The sequence below is a fragment of the Phaethon aethereus genome, assembly GCF_964289735.1.
Source record: "Phaethon aethereus genome assembly, chromosome: 23".
NCBI lineage: Eukaryota > Metazoa > Chordata > Aves > Phaethontiformes > Phaethontidae > Phaethon > Phaethon aethereus.
The window spans coordinates 5,862,111-5,880,651 of NC_138599.1; the positions used below are offsets into that span (position 1 = coordinate 5,862,111).

General features: G+C 43.1%; 1 protein-coding gene across 1 annotated transcript; it reads right to left on the reverse strand.

Moving 5' to 3' along the window:
• Positions 1-1,869: 1,869 nt before the first annotated feature.
• On the reverse strand, positions 1,870-18,259 carry NFRKB (nuclear factor related to kappaB binding protein; the record flags this gene model as incomplete). Its single annotated transcript, XM_082010015.1, has 25 exons — positions 18,091-18,259; positions 17,452-17,653; positions 17,229-17,356; positions 16,007-16,181; positions 15,725-15,826; positions 15,051-15,124; positions 14,566-14,650; positions 13,895-14,075; positions 13,585-13,693; positions 12,972-13,098; positions 12,004-12,069; positions 10,949-11,028; positions 10,823-10,866; positions 10,368-10,428; positions 9,376-9,550; positions 8,678-8,784; positions 8,086-8,209; positions 7,583-7,662; positions 6,650-6,870; positions 6,274-6,550; positions 5,736-5,954; positions 4,485-5,267; positions 3,657-3,763; positions 2,750-2,885; positions 1,870-1,995 (listed from the first exon to the last, which is right to left on the reverse strand). The coding sequence occupies exons 1-25, from the start codon at positions 18,223-18,225 to the stop codon at positions 1,870-1,872; spliced, it is 3,924 nt and encodes a 1,307-aa protein (XP_081866141.1). The 5' UTR covers positions 18,226-18,259.
• Between the last annotated feature and the right edge of the window lie 282 nt (positions 18,260-18,541).

An 18,541-nucleotide genomic window follows, 5' to 3' on the forward strand; every position in this document is an offset into this window, starting at 1 on the left:
TGAAGAACTTTATTAGGAGCAGAACTAACATAGCAGGATTATCTTGGTAACGTTTTGGATTTAGAGGCTCTTTCACATAAGCAACACCAGAAAGCTGTTTGTCGTCTCTCTCATTTCTTATTTTAACTTCACAACTAAAAGGACTTAAGAACGTCCTCGTCTCCCTCCCAAACCACAGCCTTTCTGCTGTCTCCTTAGTCAACAGTTAAACATACAAAAAAAGTACAAAAATTGACAAAGTAGGACAGATGCTCAGATAACCCTTATCACTCCAAATTCTGTTCCTGAGGCATATAAACCATAATTCAAGTGCTTGCTTTAAAACGGTGGACTGATGTGCCCTGCTTATTCAACACTTGCAGCCAGTCACTTTTTTTTTTCCTGAAACCCAATTTCCTCCAACCCACCCCTGAAGTAGGTTAGCTATTGTACAGCAAGATCGACACACCCAGCCTGAAGCCCAGCAAAACTGCTCAGGGGCAGTGGTTCTGAACAGCAACCCACACAGCTCCAGCCACGCAGTTCAGCCAGCTCTGAAGAGCTCTGAACTGTATGGCTTGGTTCTTTATATTGAGTAATGTATAACTCGGAGCAAACCACATGTTGGTTGGTTTTTTTTTTTTATAAAAAAAAAAAAAAAGACTACAAGAGAAACCAGGTTAAAAAGAACCATCTTACAAAGAAGACGGACAATCTATTAGCCCTTGGCAAGCTAGACAACCATTGTACACAATACAACAAGCTGTACAAAACTGAAAGGAGATGGCAGAGAGATTTGTAAGGCTTTCTGCCCTTTTATTCTTCTCCTGGTCCAACATGTCTTCTGATCTCATTCCGAGAAAGCTTCAAGGTCATGTCAGAACAGCCACGAATTCATCTCTGATGTGTGCAAAATTCAAACAAATTTACATAAAGAGATAAAATGGCAAAGGTAAAAACAAAACTAAAGGCCAGGAGATCATGGGTTAAAATACTTCTTCTGAGACCAAGAGACTACAGTTCGGGTATATTTGAAAACATATTCCAAACTTTTAAAACAAGCTACAGTCTTTCTTGACTGGTAAAAGGGTTTATTTGTTGAGGAAAACTAAAGGAGGACCTTTCTGGTGAACACTTTCTATTTCCTTTCCAGTATATTCCCAAATGCTGACAGACTTGTTCACACAATGACTTTCTGTATCTCCTCCACTTCTCACTCTTCCCCATGGTTACTAGCTTTTTTACAGCAAAAACCGTCTTGACTCTCATCTTGCCTTTGACAGAAATTCGACATGGAAGTGGTATCTGTTCAAAAGAAGTCTGAGCTCAGAGATAGGGGAGAGGTATTTAAAACATCTATAAATAGTACACTGAATGTGTTAGGGATCTACTTCCAGGCTATGTTACAAACAAACTCTGGTGTCCAAGTCACCTATATAAAAGTAGTGACAGCCAGACTCCAGCAAAAGGAGGCATCTTCTTCAGGACTTTGAAAAGCCACTGAATTAGCCCTTCCAAGCAAGTTTCCCTGGTCAAGGAAGACCCAAGATCAACTGCTTTGTCTACAACCCAAAACGCACAGAAGTGATAGTTGCAAAAAACCCTTCAGATGGGAAGAGAACAAAGAAAAGGAAGACATTTCTTAAATGATCAATGCCACAGAACTTGGCTTTACACATCCGGACTGAAACATTTTGGTTTGTAGGTACAGCATCTTTTGCTGTGGAATTTCTACCTAGACATCACAACGCTGACTCCAGACAAGCAACCTGACTGAATCCAGTCCAATCCCGAGCCATGACTGTGGTTAGGTAGTCTTGGGTGGTTGGATGGAGGATGACAACGGACTCGGGGAAGTTCTTGGAGAGCGATCCATTTTCAAACCAGTGTTCATAGTTGATCTTGGGTCTGTTTTGGAGATGGAGCTGTTGTCACAACCACAGTGGAAACTGCCTTAGTAGAGCCAGATACTGTTCCTTGCTGGAGGTGGGAGGCTGGTACTGTTTGAATTCGCACCTGTTCCAAATGGAAAGAAAAAAACTCATGTCAAGAACAACCTGGTGACACATTGCACTTGCATCGTGCTCTGAAATGCTGGTAAATGATCTGCTTCTGCTGCCAACAAAGTTTCAGTTACATGAACAAGACCAAGCACCAAAACACATCAAGAACAGAATCTGTCGCAAGAAGATCACTCCATCCGCTGTTCATGTGGGATGGTGGCAAGAGATTTCAAGATTAGAGAGGAAGACCTAAAAACTAGTTTGAATATAAACCTACATGTCAGCTGCTTTTACAAGTTTTCAGAAGAAGGACTTGGATCCATTGAACACTTCTACAGACTTGTCACTAGCAGCTCTCTATTAAGAAAGATTAATTATTTGGAATTACATAACGCTAAGTTTCCAGGCAGAAAAACAGATACACAAAGAAGCGATGTGACTTCTTCAAGGAAAGGTGACCTGCAGAGAAACTAAAGTACAAAGCACCACAAAAAAAGCCAAGTGTATAGAAACAATTCTTCAAGCAGTTGGGAACTCTTCCTGACAGGATTTTTGGGCTTACATTCCTATTCAGTGCCTCAGAAACATTTAAAAACCGTATCTGGATGGAGGGAAGGTAAAGGAGATGATGCACTGCATGTGCTTAATGTGTCTATTACAGCATGTACCTCTACTTTTTATGGAACCCTGTGTACCAAGTGTGAAGTCCTCATGGAGATGTTAAGTCATAAAAAAGCAAATAATATTACCATGCTAGGTGCCATTACCTGCGTGGCCTGGCCTTGCTGCTGCAGCTGCTGTAGTTGCTGTGCAGTCAGAAAACTCACTGGCTTGTTCCCAGCAATCAGTTTTGTCCCTGCTGGCATCGTAGTCAGGATGATATTTCTACCTAATCCACTGATGCTAAGGAAAGAGAATTGTTGAAAGGTTAGTAAACAGCACAGCAGGCTAGGTCTTTCAGACTCACAAATTGTTCTTCAGTTGCTAGGAGATTAAAGTTACTTATCTAATTTACTAATGAGTTTAAGTAGCGGGTTTTTTTTCTCTGCAAAAAATGGCAAATACACAAGTGACAAGTTTATGTCAACATTTATCACTATCATAGAGAATTACTTTATTATGCAAATTAAACCCTCTCATTCTCGACTGTGCATATCACAGGGTTAGTCTGATCAGACCTGAACACTTCTCAAAGAAGGCGGAAAATAGCTTGAGCACACTGTGCTCTGCCTTGAAATATTAACTAAGGGAGACACTACCAGGATTCATGGAAGAATAAACAAAAAGACTTCAATATCTGAATGCCAGAGGAATTTTTCACTGAGGCAGTTAACACTTCCCTAGCTTCTTTAACGGAGAGATGGCTTCAGATTACATGTATTTTTAGGTATGTCACCAGGTTAATTCGTGCTCAAACACACAGAATGAATCTAATGGCTGGTTTCAAGGCAAAGAACATTTTTTTTCTTCAGTGTACTTGCTAGAACCTACATCTCAGGGCACCTAAACAAAGACTATATTCTCACTGCCAGACACCATACTCACTCAGTTTCTTGCAGCTAATGGACTGCAAGTCTATTCCACCCTCTGCTTGCTAGCTCCCCAGGAACCTATCGAACACAGACCTTCCTCAGCCTATTTCTAAAGCAAAACTACCCCATGCAAAGTACTCACTTGGCCCCGAGGTTGCCCTTAATGATGGGGGCAGTCACCACACTCTTGCCTTTCACTGGCTGGCTGATCACTGACAGAGGCACTGTTATTCGTGTTGGTAGTTTCCCCTAGAGAAGTTGAAGAACACATGAGGAGCCGCGGGGAGTTCAGCAGAGAAACTGCTTTGACAACAGGCAATTACCACTCAGCTTGCTTTTTAGGAGTCCTGGGAGTAGAAACCAACAGCAGCTTTGCTGATGAAATCTGTGCTCCATTTCAGGCTCATTACAATTCACCTCCATCTCATTCACTTCACAGCTGCCTGAGCCCCACAAACCCGCATCATCTTTGCACCACCGTATTTCTCTGGGAAGGATCACTGTATCCGTCCATGATATTTATCCTTAGGAAACTATCGTAATGTCAATTCGCTTCACGATACAGTTTATGGGGCCTTCAGCTTTAGGCATTAAAATTGCATTAAACGGGGAAATCGGTAAAAAAAACTAATACAAGTAACAAGCAATTCTAGTTCTGACACCATTCCAAGGGAAATTATTTCAGCGGCGTGGGGCAAGACGCTGAGCTGCACGAGGTAGGACTTCAGATAAGCAAAGTTTATTTCGTTCACTCGCAACAGGAGGTAAGGGAAGACATATCTCACTGTTTTCTAGTCAGTCAGCATTTAGCTACAATTCCAACACCATGAAATTAGTTGCAGACCCACATTCTACTGTACTTAATTTGAGCCTCTGTGGATGTAAAGAGAAATTTGCAGATATAAACCATCAGTACATTTCAGCATTCCCCTTTCTCACCCACCTCCAGAAAAAGTTTAGCATTACTTACTGCCTGGGATGTAGATACTACTGTGGTGCTGACGGGTACCTGCCGCACAGCAGTGGCTCCTGTGCCTATAGTTATGGGAGTCCCAGCTGCTCCCGAGGCCACAGCAACTGCTTTCGACACTGTGGCACTCACGGTTGGTAAAGAGACAGCTGAGGTATGGACTGTGCCAGGCACGCTCACTGCTGAGGAAGAGGGCGCTTGCTTAGCATGAGTAGCTACCGTAATAGTCTGCCCAGCTTTGGGCGGCATCACCCCCAGCCCCTGCACGATTCTTATAGTAGCAGCTGGCTTGGCCTCAGTGGATGCCACCGTAGTGACAGCTTTGCTCTTCTGATCCGCCACAGTCATGCCCAGAGCAGGCATCAGTCGGAAAGCAGAGCTTGGCTCCGCGGTCTTTAAGTCAGGAGTCACTTTAACCACTGTGCTTCCAGCTGGGCTGGAAGAAGCAGTAGTGGCCGTGCTAGTCTTGGCTGGGGAATCAGCAGTCTGGACAGGATTGGATGTCACGTGCAAAGTTGCAGAGATGCCTTTCCCACTAGCACTGCTTCCCGCAGCTGCTGTGAAGAGGTCCTGAGTCAGTTTGACAGTAGTGACTTGAGATTTGGCCAGGGTGGCCATCATGTCCGGCGTGATACGCAGCACTGTCTGTCCCTTCGCATCTGTGGTGATAGAGGAGGGGGGTAGGCGCAACACATCCTTTCCTTGGATCCGAAAATTGGTCGCTGTGAGTGGGATGCCACTTCCAGGCTGGGTCTTCATGCCAAGTTGCCCTGTAATAGCCACCTGGAAGAGATCAGAGAGATGGCTGTATCAAACCAGGATGCAGTCCAAGGCAACAAAGTAAAACTTCCCAACAGGATGATGTTTGCTCCCATCAGAATTGAAGCGGCATGATGCTAGGACTCAGCACACTGCTGAAAATGGTTTTGCTTGCGTATCAGATGGCACTCCCAAAACCATATAAAATATGAAAATTGTGGAGCTGCTTTTTCAAACACAATGAATGAAAATGAGATCAGCATCTGAAGATGGTTAATCTTGGACTAACGTATCTTTTACCCATACGTGAAAACAGGGCTCAAATACACCAGAGCAGCAACTGCCTAAGCCTGTATGGTCAGTAACTCATGTAGCACTACAGTTACCCGCTACAGTTTTCACTATCTTGACATCTGCATATCATGTCTGTCACAGCAAACGTGAAACGACTGGGTCATAGAGCCCAGTTCCTCGTCTATCCCTCTCTCTCACCTGCTTGATGATGTTCTGGCCAGCTACGTTCTGGATGACAGTGGTAGAGGAGGTGCTTGTAGCAGAACTGCCTGGAGAGCTGGTTACTGGCTTTACAGCAGGACTGGGCGTTGCAGACAGTCCTGTCACAGTGATGCCTGTCTGTCCTGTCACGGAGCTTGCTGGCCTTTGCACCTGCACTGGGCTGGTTTGAGCTTTTACCGGCAGAGTCATCACAGCCTACAGAAAGACACAGAGGCAGCCTATGAGCAAGCTAACACAACACTAACAGACTAATAATTTGCTTTTATTGTCTCGTGACTTATAGCTTGCAAGTTCTGTGGACTTTTTACTGTAATGCACAATTTAGTGGTGCCACATGAACAGGCAACAGGGAGGAAAAAAGGAGCACTGAACAGTATTATTTGTGCACAACTGTTTCTTTGCTCTTGCCCTCCAGTTACTGCATGTCCCAAGTGAGCAAGTAATCCCTGTGCACCATACCGAAATACCAGAAGTCGTCAGAGCTACTCCGCCATTTCCATGCAGCCAAACTCACCTGAGGGAGCACTTTGGTTTGCGCGGCTGTAGCTGGAACGCGGATTTGAGGCACTGACGTAGGTTGCTGCTGCTGGGTTACCACTGGGGCTTGCTGAGACACAGCTGGGAGGCTCGACTGGGCAGTGACCACCCGGACCTGCGGCAGTCCTGAGGAGGTGGTATGACTTACCACCCGCGTGGGAGGTGGCTGCGGCCCAGGCTGTGTCTGTGAACTCTGGGCTGTGGAAAGCAATGTCCCGAGCTGTGGCATGGTAGGGGACGATACCAGAAGAACACTACGGAAAAGATAAAGCCAGTAGGTCAGCAAAGATGTAGGAAATGACTGAGAAAGAACCAGCAACATTCATAAGCGATGTGTGAGACGGAAGAATTACCTTTGACTGGGTTTTGCTGGCTCCGATCCAGCACTAGATACACTCTTGCTAACCACAGACACTGGTGGGGGCGAAATAGGCGTTGCTGGTAATGCTGGTGCGGTTGGCGTCACGGGAGTCACGGGAGTTGGTGGCATGCTGGAGTCACTAAGGCTCAGCTGACTGGGCTCTGACGTGCTGCTGGGGAGTGCTTTCACAGAACTCTCCTTGCTACTAGTCTTCTGCAAAGAAACCATGTCAAGCATAAAAGGTCTTCACCAAAACCGGGTTTGACTGCTGCACTCTAGAGAGCGGGCTGAGCACTTTAAGCTGATCTCTGTATGGTTATGAATGATGCCCCGGCGCTAAATCCTGAAATTACAGCTGACAGACCGACTGCCTTCCTCAACTGCAACCACAAGTGGGCTGACACGTTTGGCTGCTCCTGTTCTCAGGGAAAAGTGCACCTCAGCAGCAACAAACATTCATAACATGCAGATTTCCACCTTGGTTAATTCGCCAACAGCAACTACTTTAGAGGTATTTGGTATCAATAACAACACCACCACCACCACCACATCCAAATCATGAGTGCTTCAGCACAGCAAGGGAGAGGACAGCAGACATGTTCCACACACTCTGCTATAGATTAACCTCAAAACTAGATCTGAAAGGCCATCCCTAAGATAGGCAGCACAAATGAATTCCATTAATCTTTCTGCTGAGATCAACAAGGATAACAGCGGGAGCTGGGAGCTGTACAAGTCCCCTCTTTCTTCTGTGCGCTGGTGCTAGAATAACACCGACATTCATAAATATAATGAACTGGTAACTCAAATAGGTGGCAATTTTCATCAACCACTATGGATGCAGAATTCATAGATTAAGTTAGGCGTCCTGTATCTCCTTCTCAATCTCAAAAGCATCTGTGCAAACCTGTGCAAGGAAATTTACCATTTTAGCTGGAGGTTTTGGCTTCTGCTGAAGAGCTTTCTTCGCCTTTGCTGCAGCAGCTTGAGCCTGGTGGATCCGTTCTGCAAATACAAATTAATGGTTAGAGCTCCTGAACACAAGCAAACTGATTTAAGAAAAGAGGTCAATTCAGAACTGTAAGCTCATCTTCAGACAATAAATCGGACAGACATAGTCGTGTCATAGTGCAAAGAAAAATATAAAGTAAAACTAGCCAAAAAGGCTGAAACTAAGACACATAAAAAGTTGTGACTGTACATACATGTGCAGTTCTTGTACATGGGATGCTATTTTTCAAGCAAATACTTCAAACTGACACACTGCTCTGCAAGACTGGGTTTAAGTGCTGATGGACTAACATTAGCAAACTGACTAGAGAAAAAAGCTAGACTGACAAATTAATGTTTATTATCCAGCTGGACTGAAGAAGCTCAAGTGATTTATAAACATTTTCAATTCTTAAAATATCACCACGCCAGGCTTACCAAACTCTTCCTCACTCCTGTTCCGGTGCAGGTAGATCCACAACTTGCGTCCAATATCATATTTCACACAGGGATCCTTCTCATAATGTAATCGATCCAGAGCACCACTAACAACAGTATTAACCTGAAAGTTCAGAATTCACAGAATTACAACATGTCTCTGGTCAGGCTAGCCAAAAGTCACGAAGAGAAAAAGTAATCCTGCTTGGCATAAAACCTAAGCAAGCTGCTAGCCATCCGTTTGAGTAAGAACTGACTGAGAGCAGCTGTTGCAGCACAGGATGCTGTTTGCCACCTTGGATTAAACGGAGCTTCTACCAAAGCTGAGAGTTCTGAAAATTGACTGTTTCTGAATCTAAAATGTGAGCAGATATATGACATAGTGTTAATTCTATGGCTTTTCTAGCTGTTCTTTCATCATCCAGAGTTTGGTGCAGATTTGCAGCAGTTCACCAGACTAGAGCACAGCTCTCATTTGCTAGTCAAAACAGCATAAAAAATTATTGGGACTCACGACACTCAATACTGCCCGGGTCTGCGCAGTGTATTTTTAGGAGAATCTGTTTGAGGCTAGACATGGCATCCAACTTACTTGAGCACTTGTGACATCAGGAGCTAGGAACTGGGAATCTTTAAGCAGCTCACAGATTTCAGCACGAGTTCCTTCTCCATTAGGAAGGCGAGCAGCAGCATCACGAACTGGAATACAAAACCAGAGCTTAGACTTCCAGCTATAACTAGGTTGCTGCATTGGAGTACTTTGGTGGGTACGTTTTGGTATTGCTCTCTTATCTCCGCTCTCCCAGTGCCTACTTGCTCACTAAAATCTAGCCCCCATGACCCCTCTGAGATCTGAGCAGAGATTCCAAAGGATCATTTTAAAGGACATCAACTGTGCCAGCTTTGTGCCAGGAGCAACGAACTTGGGGAACAGCACTGAACCCCAGAATGACTTTGCAATGCCCCAACTTCACAATAGTGTACTGAAACCACCACTCTCTTCTCTCCCAATTATCCGAGCCTTCGCTTCAGCCAGCCCCATGAACTCTCTGCTCTATTTCCCATTTTCTCCCAGTTCAACAGCAACACAGAGATGCCTTCTTTTCTAGTTATTCCTGCTCCCAGCATTTCATCACTTTTATTTCGTATAATTGATTTCTTCTTCGCTTATGTCATCCCAGCCGGGCCACTTTTTCCCTTTATAATGTAGATTCCTAAAGTCATTGCTTGGGAGGGTCAGGGGAGCCATTTTCTTTTTTATAAAAAATCTTTTTTTGGCCATCACCTTACCGAGGGACAAGATGGTGACATACGCTGGTCTGTCTGAGCGCAAGAGAGAATGCTCTCGGGCTTTGTTTAATGAGGTTTCCTTGTCAAACACACCCTTCACAGGACCAACAACTGACTCAAAGCCATGCATACGGAAAGTGAAAGCTTTGTGGGGCTGGCTGTAGCGGTAACGTTCCTGTATTTGGAAACAAGAGGACTGAATTTAGCAGTAATCATATACAGCAAAGTCTTAAAACATATGCTACATATATATTAGAAGTTATGATCATTCTCTAGAGAAAGGGTTTTTTTTAAATTAAAGGCTCAAATACGCTGTGTAAACATATTTTGGATTAAAACAGGCACAAACTACTTCAAGCAGAATATAAAGCACCACCTAACCGAAGTGTGCAGGTGCAATACCTTAGGTTCACTGTTAAGCAGCTGCACAGACTAGAGAGGTGCCAGAGATACAGTTTCTGCCCAGAAAACACCCCTTCCCCCAGCAACAACAAGCCCTTTCTTCCTCCTCCAATGTGGCAGGAGAGATTTTCAAAATTTAACCTAGATATTCTACCACATGCACAGCACAGGTACCAAAGGAAAAGAACCATCGTGTGTTTACCCTATAATACACACTTCCTTCTACTACAGACAAGGTAACTAAGTACCTGTACTTGTACTCATACCTGCCCCAAAAGTACAGAGACAAGTCATCCTCTTCTGCTGGGGGAAGGCAGACGAGACAGAAAAGCTGGCACTACCAATTTCAATTAATTTTGCCCAATGCTCCTTAGAGATCCAGCTGGTTTTGAAGTAAGCAGCTAGGCTATACTGTTGGCAAGTTTTACGTAAGGCCAAGATACCTACTTCAGGGCAGAAGAAACATACTGATTCTTTACGTTAGCAAAGTTTGTGCAGAGTATAAAACTGCCATCCCATACAAATTCTCTGGTTTTAGTGGCCAACTGTTTCAACGCGTGCCTTTAAAATTAAGATGATTCTCTTCTTACCTGCTCCTGAAACACACGTTTCTCCTCTCCAGTGCTAGGTCGGACTACATAGTCAGTCCTTCTGAAACAAGGGTCACCATCAGTTCCGAGCAACCGCAAGCCCACAACAATCCCAAAGAACATCTCAAAGGATTAGTCACCTCACCCTTTCTGCAAATTCTGCTGAACAAATTCTGAAAGTATGATAATATAAATAAGGCCTGCAGAGATCTTAAAACATGCTCTACGCACTACCTAAAGGTAAGCAAAGACTGGACTGGATCTAGTCATCAGGACATAAACTGGGGAAAAATCAACTGACTTTGCGTCAAGTCAGACTATCAAGTTGCCTGCTACCCCGTGATGTAAAATCTTTTTATTTTAAGCAAACAGCCATGTAGATCCAGAGGCACGAGGGCCAAGCTTCATAGCTTTAGCAAGCGCTGCAAAAGCTTTAAGCAGTATTATATACTTACACTCTGGGAATTGGTGTTGTGGCATCTGAGCTGTCTTCACTTTCCTATCGAAAAACAGAGAATCGTCAGTGTTGGATGTTAACTCAGGTTTTGTGCTGCTAGAAAGTGATTTTTTTTCTGACTCACTTTGAAAAAACTCTGGTCTTTGGTCTCCAACCAGAGCTGAAACAGTGCTGCCAATTCCTTCTCATGATCTTGGCAAGAGCCTAGTCAAAGAAAGCAAGAAAAATAGGAAATTGAAGTCTTCATTTGTTATGAAGCCGGTTGCTTGTACTTCTCAGTCATCTCCTACTCCCTTCCTTCCCCTATGCCTCACCAGTCACAAGGCATCTTACACACTTCACAGATGCTCCCATTTCAATAGCTGGAACATAACCAGGCTTAGAAAAGTGCTAAAACCTAGTCAGTCCCCTCTGCCAGTACAAAGGACGGTGCTTCAACTCCTGGCATAGCAGGCAAGACACTGTTTGAGACACAGCCACCTGATATTTGGAGGCGGTTCCTACTCTCCAGAGTAATCCCTGTCACCGAGTCCATGAGCGGAAACACGTGCCTACATAACCTCCACCAAAGACTGCGAAAGGGACCAGAGGAGTAGCCTCCTGGCTCCAAAGCTCTGCCAGTTTAAGCCTGCAAATAGAATCACTATAGATAAGAATGGAAAAATTCTGCCTAGTAGCTAAAGGAACGAACATAAACACAAGAAATTTGTCATTCACTCAGTATGAGCCTGGGCACATTTATTACTAATTTGCTCTTTGGTTCCCGCTTTTAATAGTGAGAATAGTATCACTTTGCTCCACAGAGAAGCTTAATTAATTTATAATTGTAATAATTAATAATTACTCTGAATAATCAGAAGGAATGCTCCGCAGAAGGGAAAATATGAAGGTGGTCAGAGAGATCTGATGGGTGACGTAAACATGGTTAGGTCAGCAACATAAATAAAGCCCAATGCCTCTGCTTACTTATTCTCTGTCTGCTGCTGATACTCGAGTCTTGTGAAAACCTAGACTGTAAAGCACATCTTCACTCAGCTAAAAGAAAAGGCCTAAGCAAAGAAATTAACAGCTCTGCTTGCCTTTCTCTCTGGGCTGCAGCAAGCTGAAAAATCAAGTCCTGGAGAAAACAACCAACCTTTCTACTATAGTAGAAACCACAGAAGAGCACAAGATACTCACCAAGCAATTTCCACTGCTGAGTTTTCTCCTTGAATTCAACAAAAGGTGAGAAGCTGGAAGGAACATCTAAAATGAAAAATATGCATGTCAGAGACATCACACAATCATCCAACCCCCAAAATACTCCTGTTGTAATGCAAGCTGTTGAGTTAGGCTCATAATGACAGATAAAGCATTTTAAGTGATTATGTAAGCGCATCTCTAAATTTATGCTTGCCCAAAAGGAAGATAAGCATCTCACAGTAACAGCACAAGTGCCAGAAAGAATAGAAGAGGGTAATGAGTCTTTTATCTACAGGCTGTCAGATGAGATCCTGTTCATGCTGTGAGGCACCAGGAACTGTTACTGTACAGTGACTATTCCTGGGCTGATGGGAAGCGAGCTCAGGATTTACAGCATTCACCAGCATTAGGGAGAAAATTAAATATTCATGCTGCAAAGGCCACTACAATCTATGCTGTCTCTCCCTTTAAATTATTCTGTGGTTCTCATTTGCTTAGTGGGAAGTTTTAGTTTGAAAGGAATGTCTGAAGCTTAGCTGGCCCAAGCCCCAGGTCAAAGCTGGGCCAACTTCATGTTTCCAGCGGCTTGCTCATCTGATTTATTTTCTACTAGTCTCTGAAGACAACCACAACGTCTTCACACTGGGAAGAGACTGATTTCTTCCTGCTTCAAACATCCCACCTGAAGTGTATGATACGAACAGGAGAAACTATCTGTCTAGAGGCAACTTCACACATTTTCACGTACTCAGGAATCGAGCTGGGTCTTACCTACCATCCACATGCAAAACAAGCCTACCACAATCAAGAAATGTAAGCCATAAAGCCTATCATAGAAACGCTGTCAACAATGCAACCATTTATTGCAGTGATGAAGTAGAAGTTGATTTGAGCTATAATATAAACCCAGCACTGATTAGAACCGAGGTACAAGCACCATTAGTATTTTTAACAGCCATTCTTACCTCTGCTGTCACCTGTCAAGTACTGCAAGGCGGGTAAAACCAGTTCAGACCAGTTAGGGGTAAAGGAGAACCAGTTATTTAGTGCGCTGGCAGGAGAAGATTGCCAATCTAGAACTTTATCTTCGAGCTGAAGAGGAAAAAGAAATACTCTATTAAAGATCTCGCACTTTAAACTATGACTGTTTTAATAGAAAACGAAACAGCTAAACATGTCCAGGGGACAAAAAGATTTTTATGCATAAAAAAAAAAAGAACAAAACACCTGACTTTTGGATGTAACCACAACATGGTATTTCGGACAACAGAGACCAGAACGGGGGAAAAACTTCCCCACCATCTCTGCCCTTAATATATAGAATATATCTAAACATGATCTAAAGAACGGGTATGGAAAGACTTACAGATTCCACTGACTACATTTATGAAACATGTTAAAAACAGAACATGGTATACACTCCCAAAGAGTGTCATTTCTTTAATACATAATCTATATCTTAATATAATTTACAGCAGGACAACTCTGGATAAAAATCACTATTACATAGCTATAAAACCCTCCATCTCCTAATTTTGCTTTCTGCAAAGACTCCTAGGTAAGTGTGTGGTTCCTTACCACAGAGAGAGTAGCAGGTCCTTCCAGAAACAGCATCTCCAAAAGAAGGAAAAAGAAGCTGGAAGATATTTCATTTATTCCAAGGCATGGCTTCATCTCTTCAAGAGGTCTTCAAACGAAAGAGAACACAAGCAGAGTTAAGTTCCCTGAGTAAATACTCACCTTCATGTACAAAGATGAACACCGCACATTTCACACATCCCAAGCTGCATGAAACCCAAGCCTGCAGAAGTCCCACAAAAATTTGAGCTGCAACATCTGTTGCTCTCTCCACCCGTGCAAGGCGTTCAGGGCCCTTTGAAGTACTTACTCCTCTTTGACAGATGACAGAGGAATGGGGGAAGGATCCTGAGACATTGGGGGGATTCCATCTGCATTGCTAAGAGAGTCAGCCAGATCTTCCACCTCGGATTTAATAATCCTCAGCTTTTTTTTCTTCTTATCTTCCTTTTCCTTCACCTTTTTCTTGAGGGTTGCAAGGTCAAATAAGGCTTTAAGACACGATCAAAGGTAAGAAGAATAAATAGAAAACTTCTTAACAGATTTCAGCGAGAGTCATAAACTAACTATATATTTAAATATATATTCAGAGATGTTGTAGCGTGCATATAACTCATTCACACATCATTCATTCCATCTTCCCAGTAATTTCCATGAATCTTCCCCTCAGCGTGCTCTGTTGTAATAGAAAATCTCTAGTTTTTAAACCAACGTATATGAAATTAGAAAGGCAAAGGTAACTGCTTAGAGCAGAGACACAAATTAACTTTCACCAATTAGTTGGAAGCACCTTCAGTGGAAACTGGAGTTGTCTGTGAGCAACCGAAATGGAACAGCTTGCAACCCCAGAGTGGTTAGCCAGCTATGCGAAGAGCAAAAGGATACAACAATCTATTGAGACCACCTTCACCCTCAGCTTTTCACACACACGGGACACCCTATATTCACGCGGTGCGCAAGTACAGTGTCCGAGCCACTGACCTGCTAAGGAACCTTTCCTGCCAGCATTTACTCGAGTCATAATGTCCTCAAGAGTCAGGTCTGTCGTCACTAGATCAGGGTGGTCCTACATCGGACAATGGGATAGAAATTAAAATTGCGAAAGGACAAAGTGTTAAGATAGCAACAAGGGTAAAGAAGGCAACCAGACTTATCCAGGATCAGCTTATAAAGTTATTTACTGCAATAAAAGTTGGGAATCTTCTAACCCTCAAATCCAAAATTTTGGCTTTCCAAAACACATCAACTAAAATTACAAAATTCTTCTAAACAGATAGGCACAAACAGGAGTTGCATATATGCGCTGACAATTAAAAACAGGTTATGATAAAGGGTTGAAGGGTGGTTGCACGCAAAAAATTAGTCATCATTTTGTCACTCAGCAGTATCCCGAACTTTACGGCTAACAGATAAAAGACTAATAGATAAAATGCAGTCCCACCCCACCGGACTTCTCGACATCTTACAGGTTGACGTTTTCGTTTCTCATGGTGCTTCTTCAACATCATCTTCAAATCACTTTCCCCAAGTTCTATCTTGTCTGGAACAAAAAAACATTCAGAGATTACTCGCCCAGTTTTCCATTATTGTTACTTTACAGACTTCTTAGAATGCCATTTTCTACCCACTTTGCACAACCTCCAAATTTCAATAACTAAATTGCCGTATTTGAATTTCATTCTTTTAATCAACCCATTTATTTCAATACTTCCTCGAGTCATCAGATGTCACTGCTGATGCAAGTATGGAAGTGAAAAGAAGTGAGAACCAGCTGTGCTGCACAAACAGTTTGCAGACTTGATTACTGTAACCTTCGAAGAGATTGCCTCAGCACACACAGCAAAATATTTTGAACTGGACTATGCTAATGCTTCAACTACAAAAGTCAAAATGTAACAGAGAAATCAGTAATATTACACAACCTGTAGACCCTTGTGTTAAAATACTAGCCTTCCAAGGAGAAAAAGATTAAATAAACCCTGAGAAGAGCCAACTGTTTTAGAGATTGCAAAAATGAAGCACTACAAGATTTCCCACGAAACAACAGATTTTCAAACTAATTTCTTATTAGCTTTTTTTTATTACTTCTCAAAGTAATTCTCACCCCTAAAGCCCTATCAAGCCCTAGTTTGGTTCCCACCTGCTGTTTTCATGTCCAAGGTTGACAACGTGGGGATCACTCTCAGAGGAACTGGTGGACTTGGACAACGTGCTGGAGAACTCGGAGGCCAAGAGCTCAGATCTAAAAGAAAGAAATAAATAGATTTGTTTTTACATAATTCTATTCCCCTGTGTTCGTTAGAGCACAGCCAATAAAACTGGAGCCCAGTTTCCACTCTTCCATCAAAGACACTGTCCTCACATCAAAAATTTGTCTTTCCCCATTCACATCTCAAGTCTTTAGTTCAGTCCAGGGCATTACCTTCTTCATCAGAAGATAAGGTAGTATCTCCACACTCCTCTTTCACTTCCCTCAGAATCTTCAAGTAGCGCCGATGTGTCCGTCTGTCTCGTTCTTCTGTGTCATACGTTGGTGAGAAGTGCTTTCTCCTTAGGGTCATTTCAGGGCCTCCTTTCCTAGCTAAATCCAGCAAATGCTGGAAGGAGAGATGCGTGTGACATTAGCTATCTCAGCTACAGCGTTGTAAGCTAGAACAGATAAGGCCAACTCACACGCTTTCAGCAAGTTTAACATTTGAAGTTGGTGCAGTAAGAACCTCAGTTCTTTGCATGATAACCCTTAAGAACTATCAGTATCTGCCACGTTTTAAAACCAGCGGTTTAGACCACCATTGAAAGCGGGGGGAAAAAGCAAGGAGAAATTTCTGCACCTTCATCTGCACACCCAGTACCTCACTGTCATTTTCTGTGGATTGTTGAGAGGAACCTCACCATTGGTCGGAGATCCACTTGTGCAGTCTCCATGCCAAATACATAATGCAGACATAGAATACTGTCTCTTTTGAAGAAAACATTTCACCCCTTATGGCTACAGAGGAAGTAACTTCCTACACACCTCTGTATTCTTTTTCCCATATCACTGTGGGGCATTTTACAAAGACAGACTTTCAGCTTCATCCACACATGCCATACATTTCAACATCCAAGCGTAATGAAACAATAAGCGAGCATGTATTTGCAATGAACACGTTTCAGTTGGCAGCAGTTAGCCAAATTAGACAGCAGTATCCACAGAGGAAGCCCTCATCAGGGATTTACAGGCATCAGGATCGCAGTTCTCTATCTATTCTATACCAGCCTCCGGTGAAGCTGGGGAATTCATACAACTACATAATGAGCAACCTTACTTGTTTTACAGTGACAGAAATAGTAGAAAATGAAAGCAGAATGACTCGCTAATAGGGCAGTAAGGTGTAAAGGGGCAAATGCAGGAAGCGGGGGACAAGGCGGACGTGGAAAAAAGACGCTATACACAAGTGAGAGCTATGAGAGTCTCAAAACCTGAGATTTGCAAACGTAACAACGTCACTTGTGTTCTCGTATTATAGGGGCCACTGGAAAACCAGAAACGCAGCATTCAAAAGGAAAGACCTTGGAGAATCGTGAACGCACAAATCCCAAGACACTTTGTTGCAGAAACAACCTATTCATTAGGGAAGACAAGAAAGACACAATGCACTCACATTGCGGGAAGCGAGGATCTGCTTGAGCAGTCGGTAGAAGTACTGCTGCTGAGAACTCAAGTAGCGTTTGTACTGGGACTTAAAACAGAGCTGCCGGTATTTCACAACTTCAGGGTTAAAGTGTCCGTCTGCAACAAAGAGGTAAGAAACACCTGAGTTTTCATCAACTGCTAGTTGAGAACTTAACCCCGAAAACTCACAGAAGCTTATTACGCTTACTGACCCCGGAAGAGTTTCTGGGCGATGTGCAGTGGATTTCCAAAACGGAAGTTTTCACCACTGAACAAGGCAGAGATGAGTTTGTTCTGGTGCTCTCGGTTGTTTTCAGGAAAGTGAGGCAGGAATTTTTTTAGGTGGTCTTGCTGCGCAGCTGTCAGCACCTCCTGCCACGTAGACAAGCTGACAACTTCAAAGAAGATCTCAGGCTAAAGAAAGCAAAAAACAATACAGTGAAGAAAATGCACCCACACCCTTTAAAATTTTCTAGCCCTTAAGGCTTTCTGTGGTTAAATAACACAAGTCACGAGACAGCATCTCACCAAACGCAGAAAACAATAGAGGAAAGGTGAGGAAATTAATGATAGTACTAGTAACAAGAAAATAAATTCAAAAATTGTAACAAACAAAACTTTCTTAAAGGTAATTTTAAAAAAAAGAGAGATTGTGATCTAGAAAATTAACATAACAGAATAGCTTTAAAAGACGTTTTCCTGAGATTAATCAAAGCCCTTTTTGAGATCTTTTCCAGGACAGTCAGAAACATTTCCTCTCTTCTCAGTTTGCTCTGCAAGCCCCACAAAGGGAGTTAAACACACTGCTTTATCAAGGCTCTGAAAAGGTAAAGCATGTTCACGCTACTCACATCCTCCAGAAGGTCCTCGGGCAGACTGACTCTAGTGGTACCCAACATGCAGTCCTCCATAATGCGTGTGCCATTTCCTTCCCCGCAGGGTCCCAGCTCCAGCGGGTCCGTAAGCATGTGATCCAGAGAGTCCATTCTTCACCCTCTCCTGAAAAACAGTGGCAAAACCCTCAACAACCGAAAAATCCCAAACCCAGCTACATACCCAGCTGAGGAATGACTGAGAAGCTGCATTCGATTAAGCTGTTGTTTAAAGCTACAGAATCAGGCAGTAAGATAGGTAAGATATGACAGCGTTAATTTACTGTTTGAGCACAACAGCAGTCACATCAACAAGAGAAACGCTTTTCCAGACAGCCTGTACCATGCACACAGGAGGACTGGAAAGTAAAGCGACCCGTTTCACTTCACCTCCCACCTGCAGGAACGGTTGCCAATAGAGTTAAATACC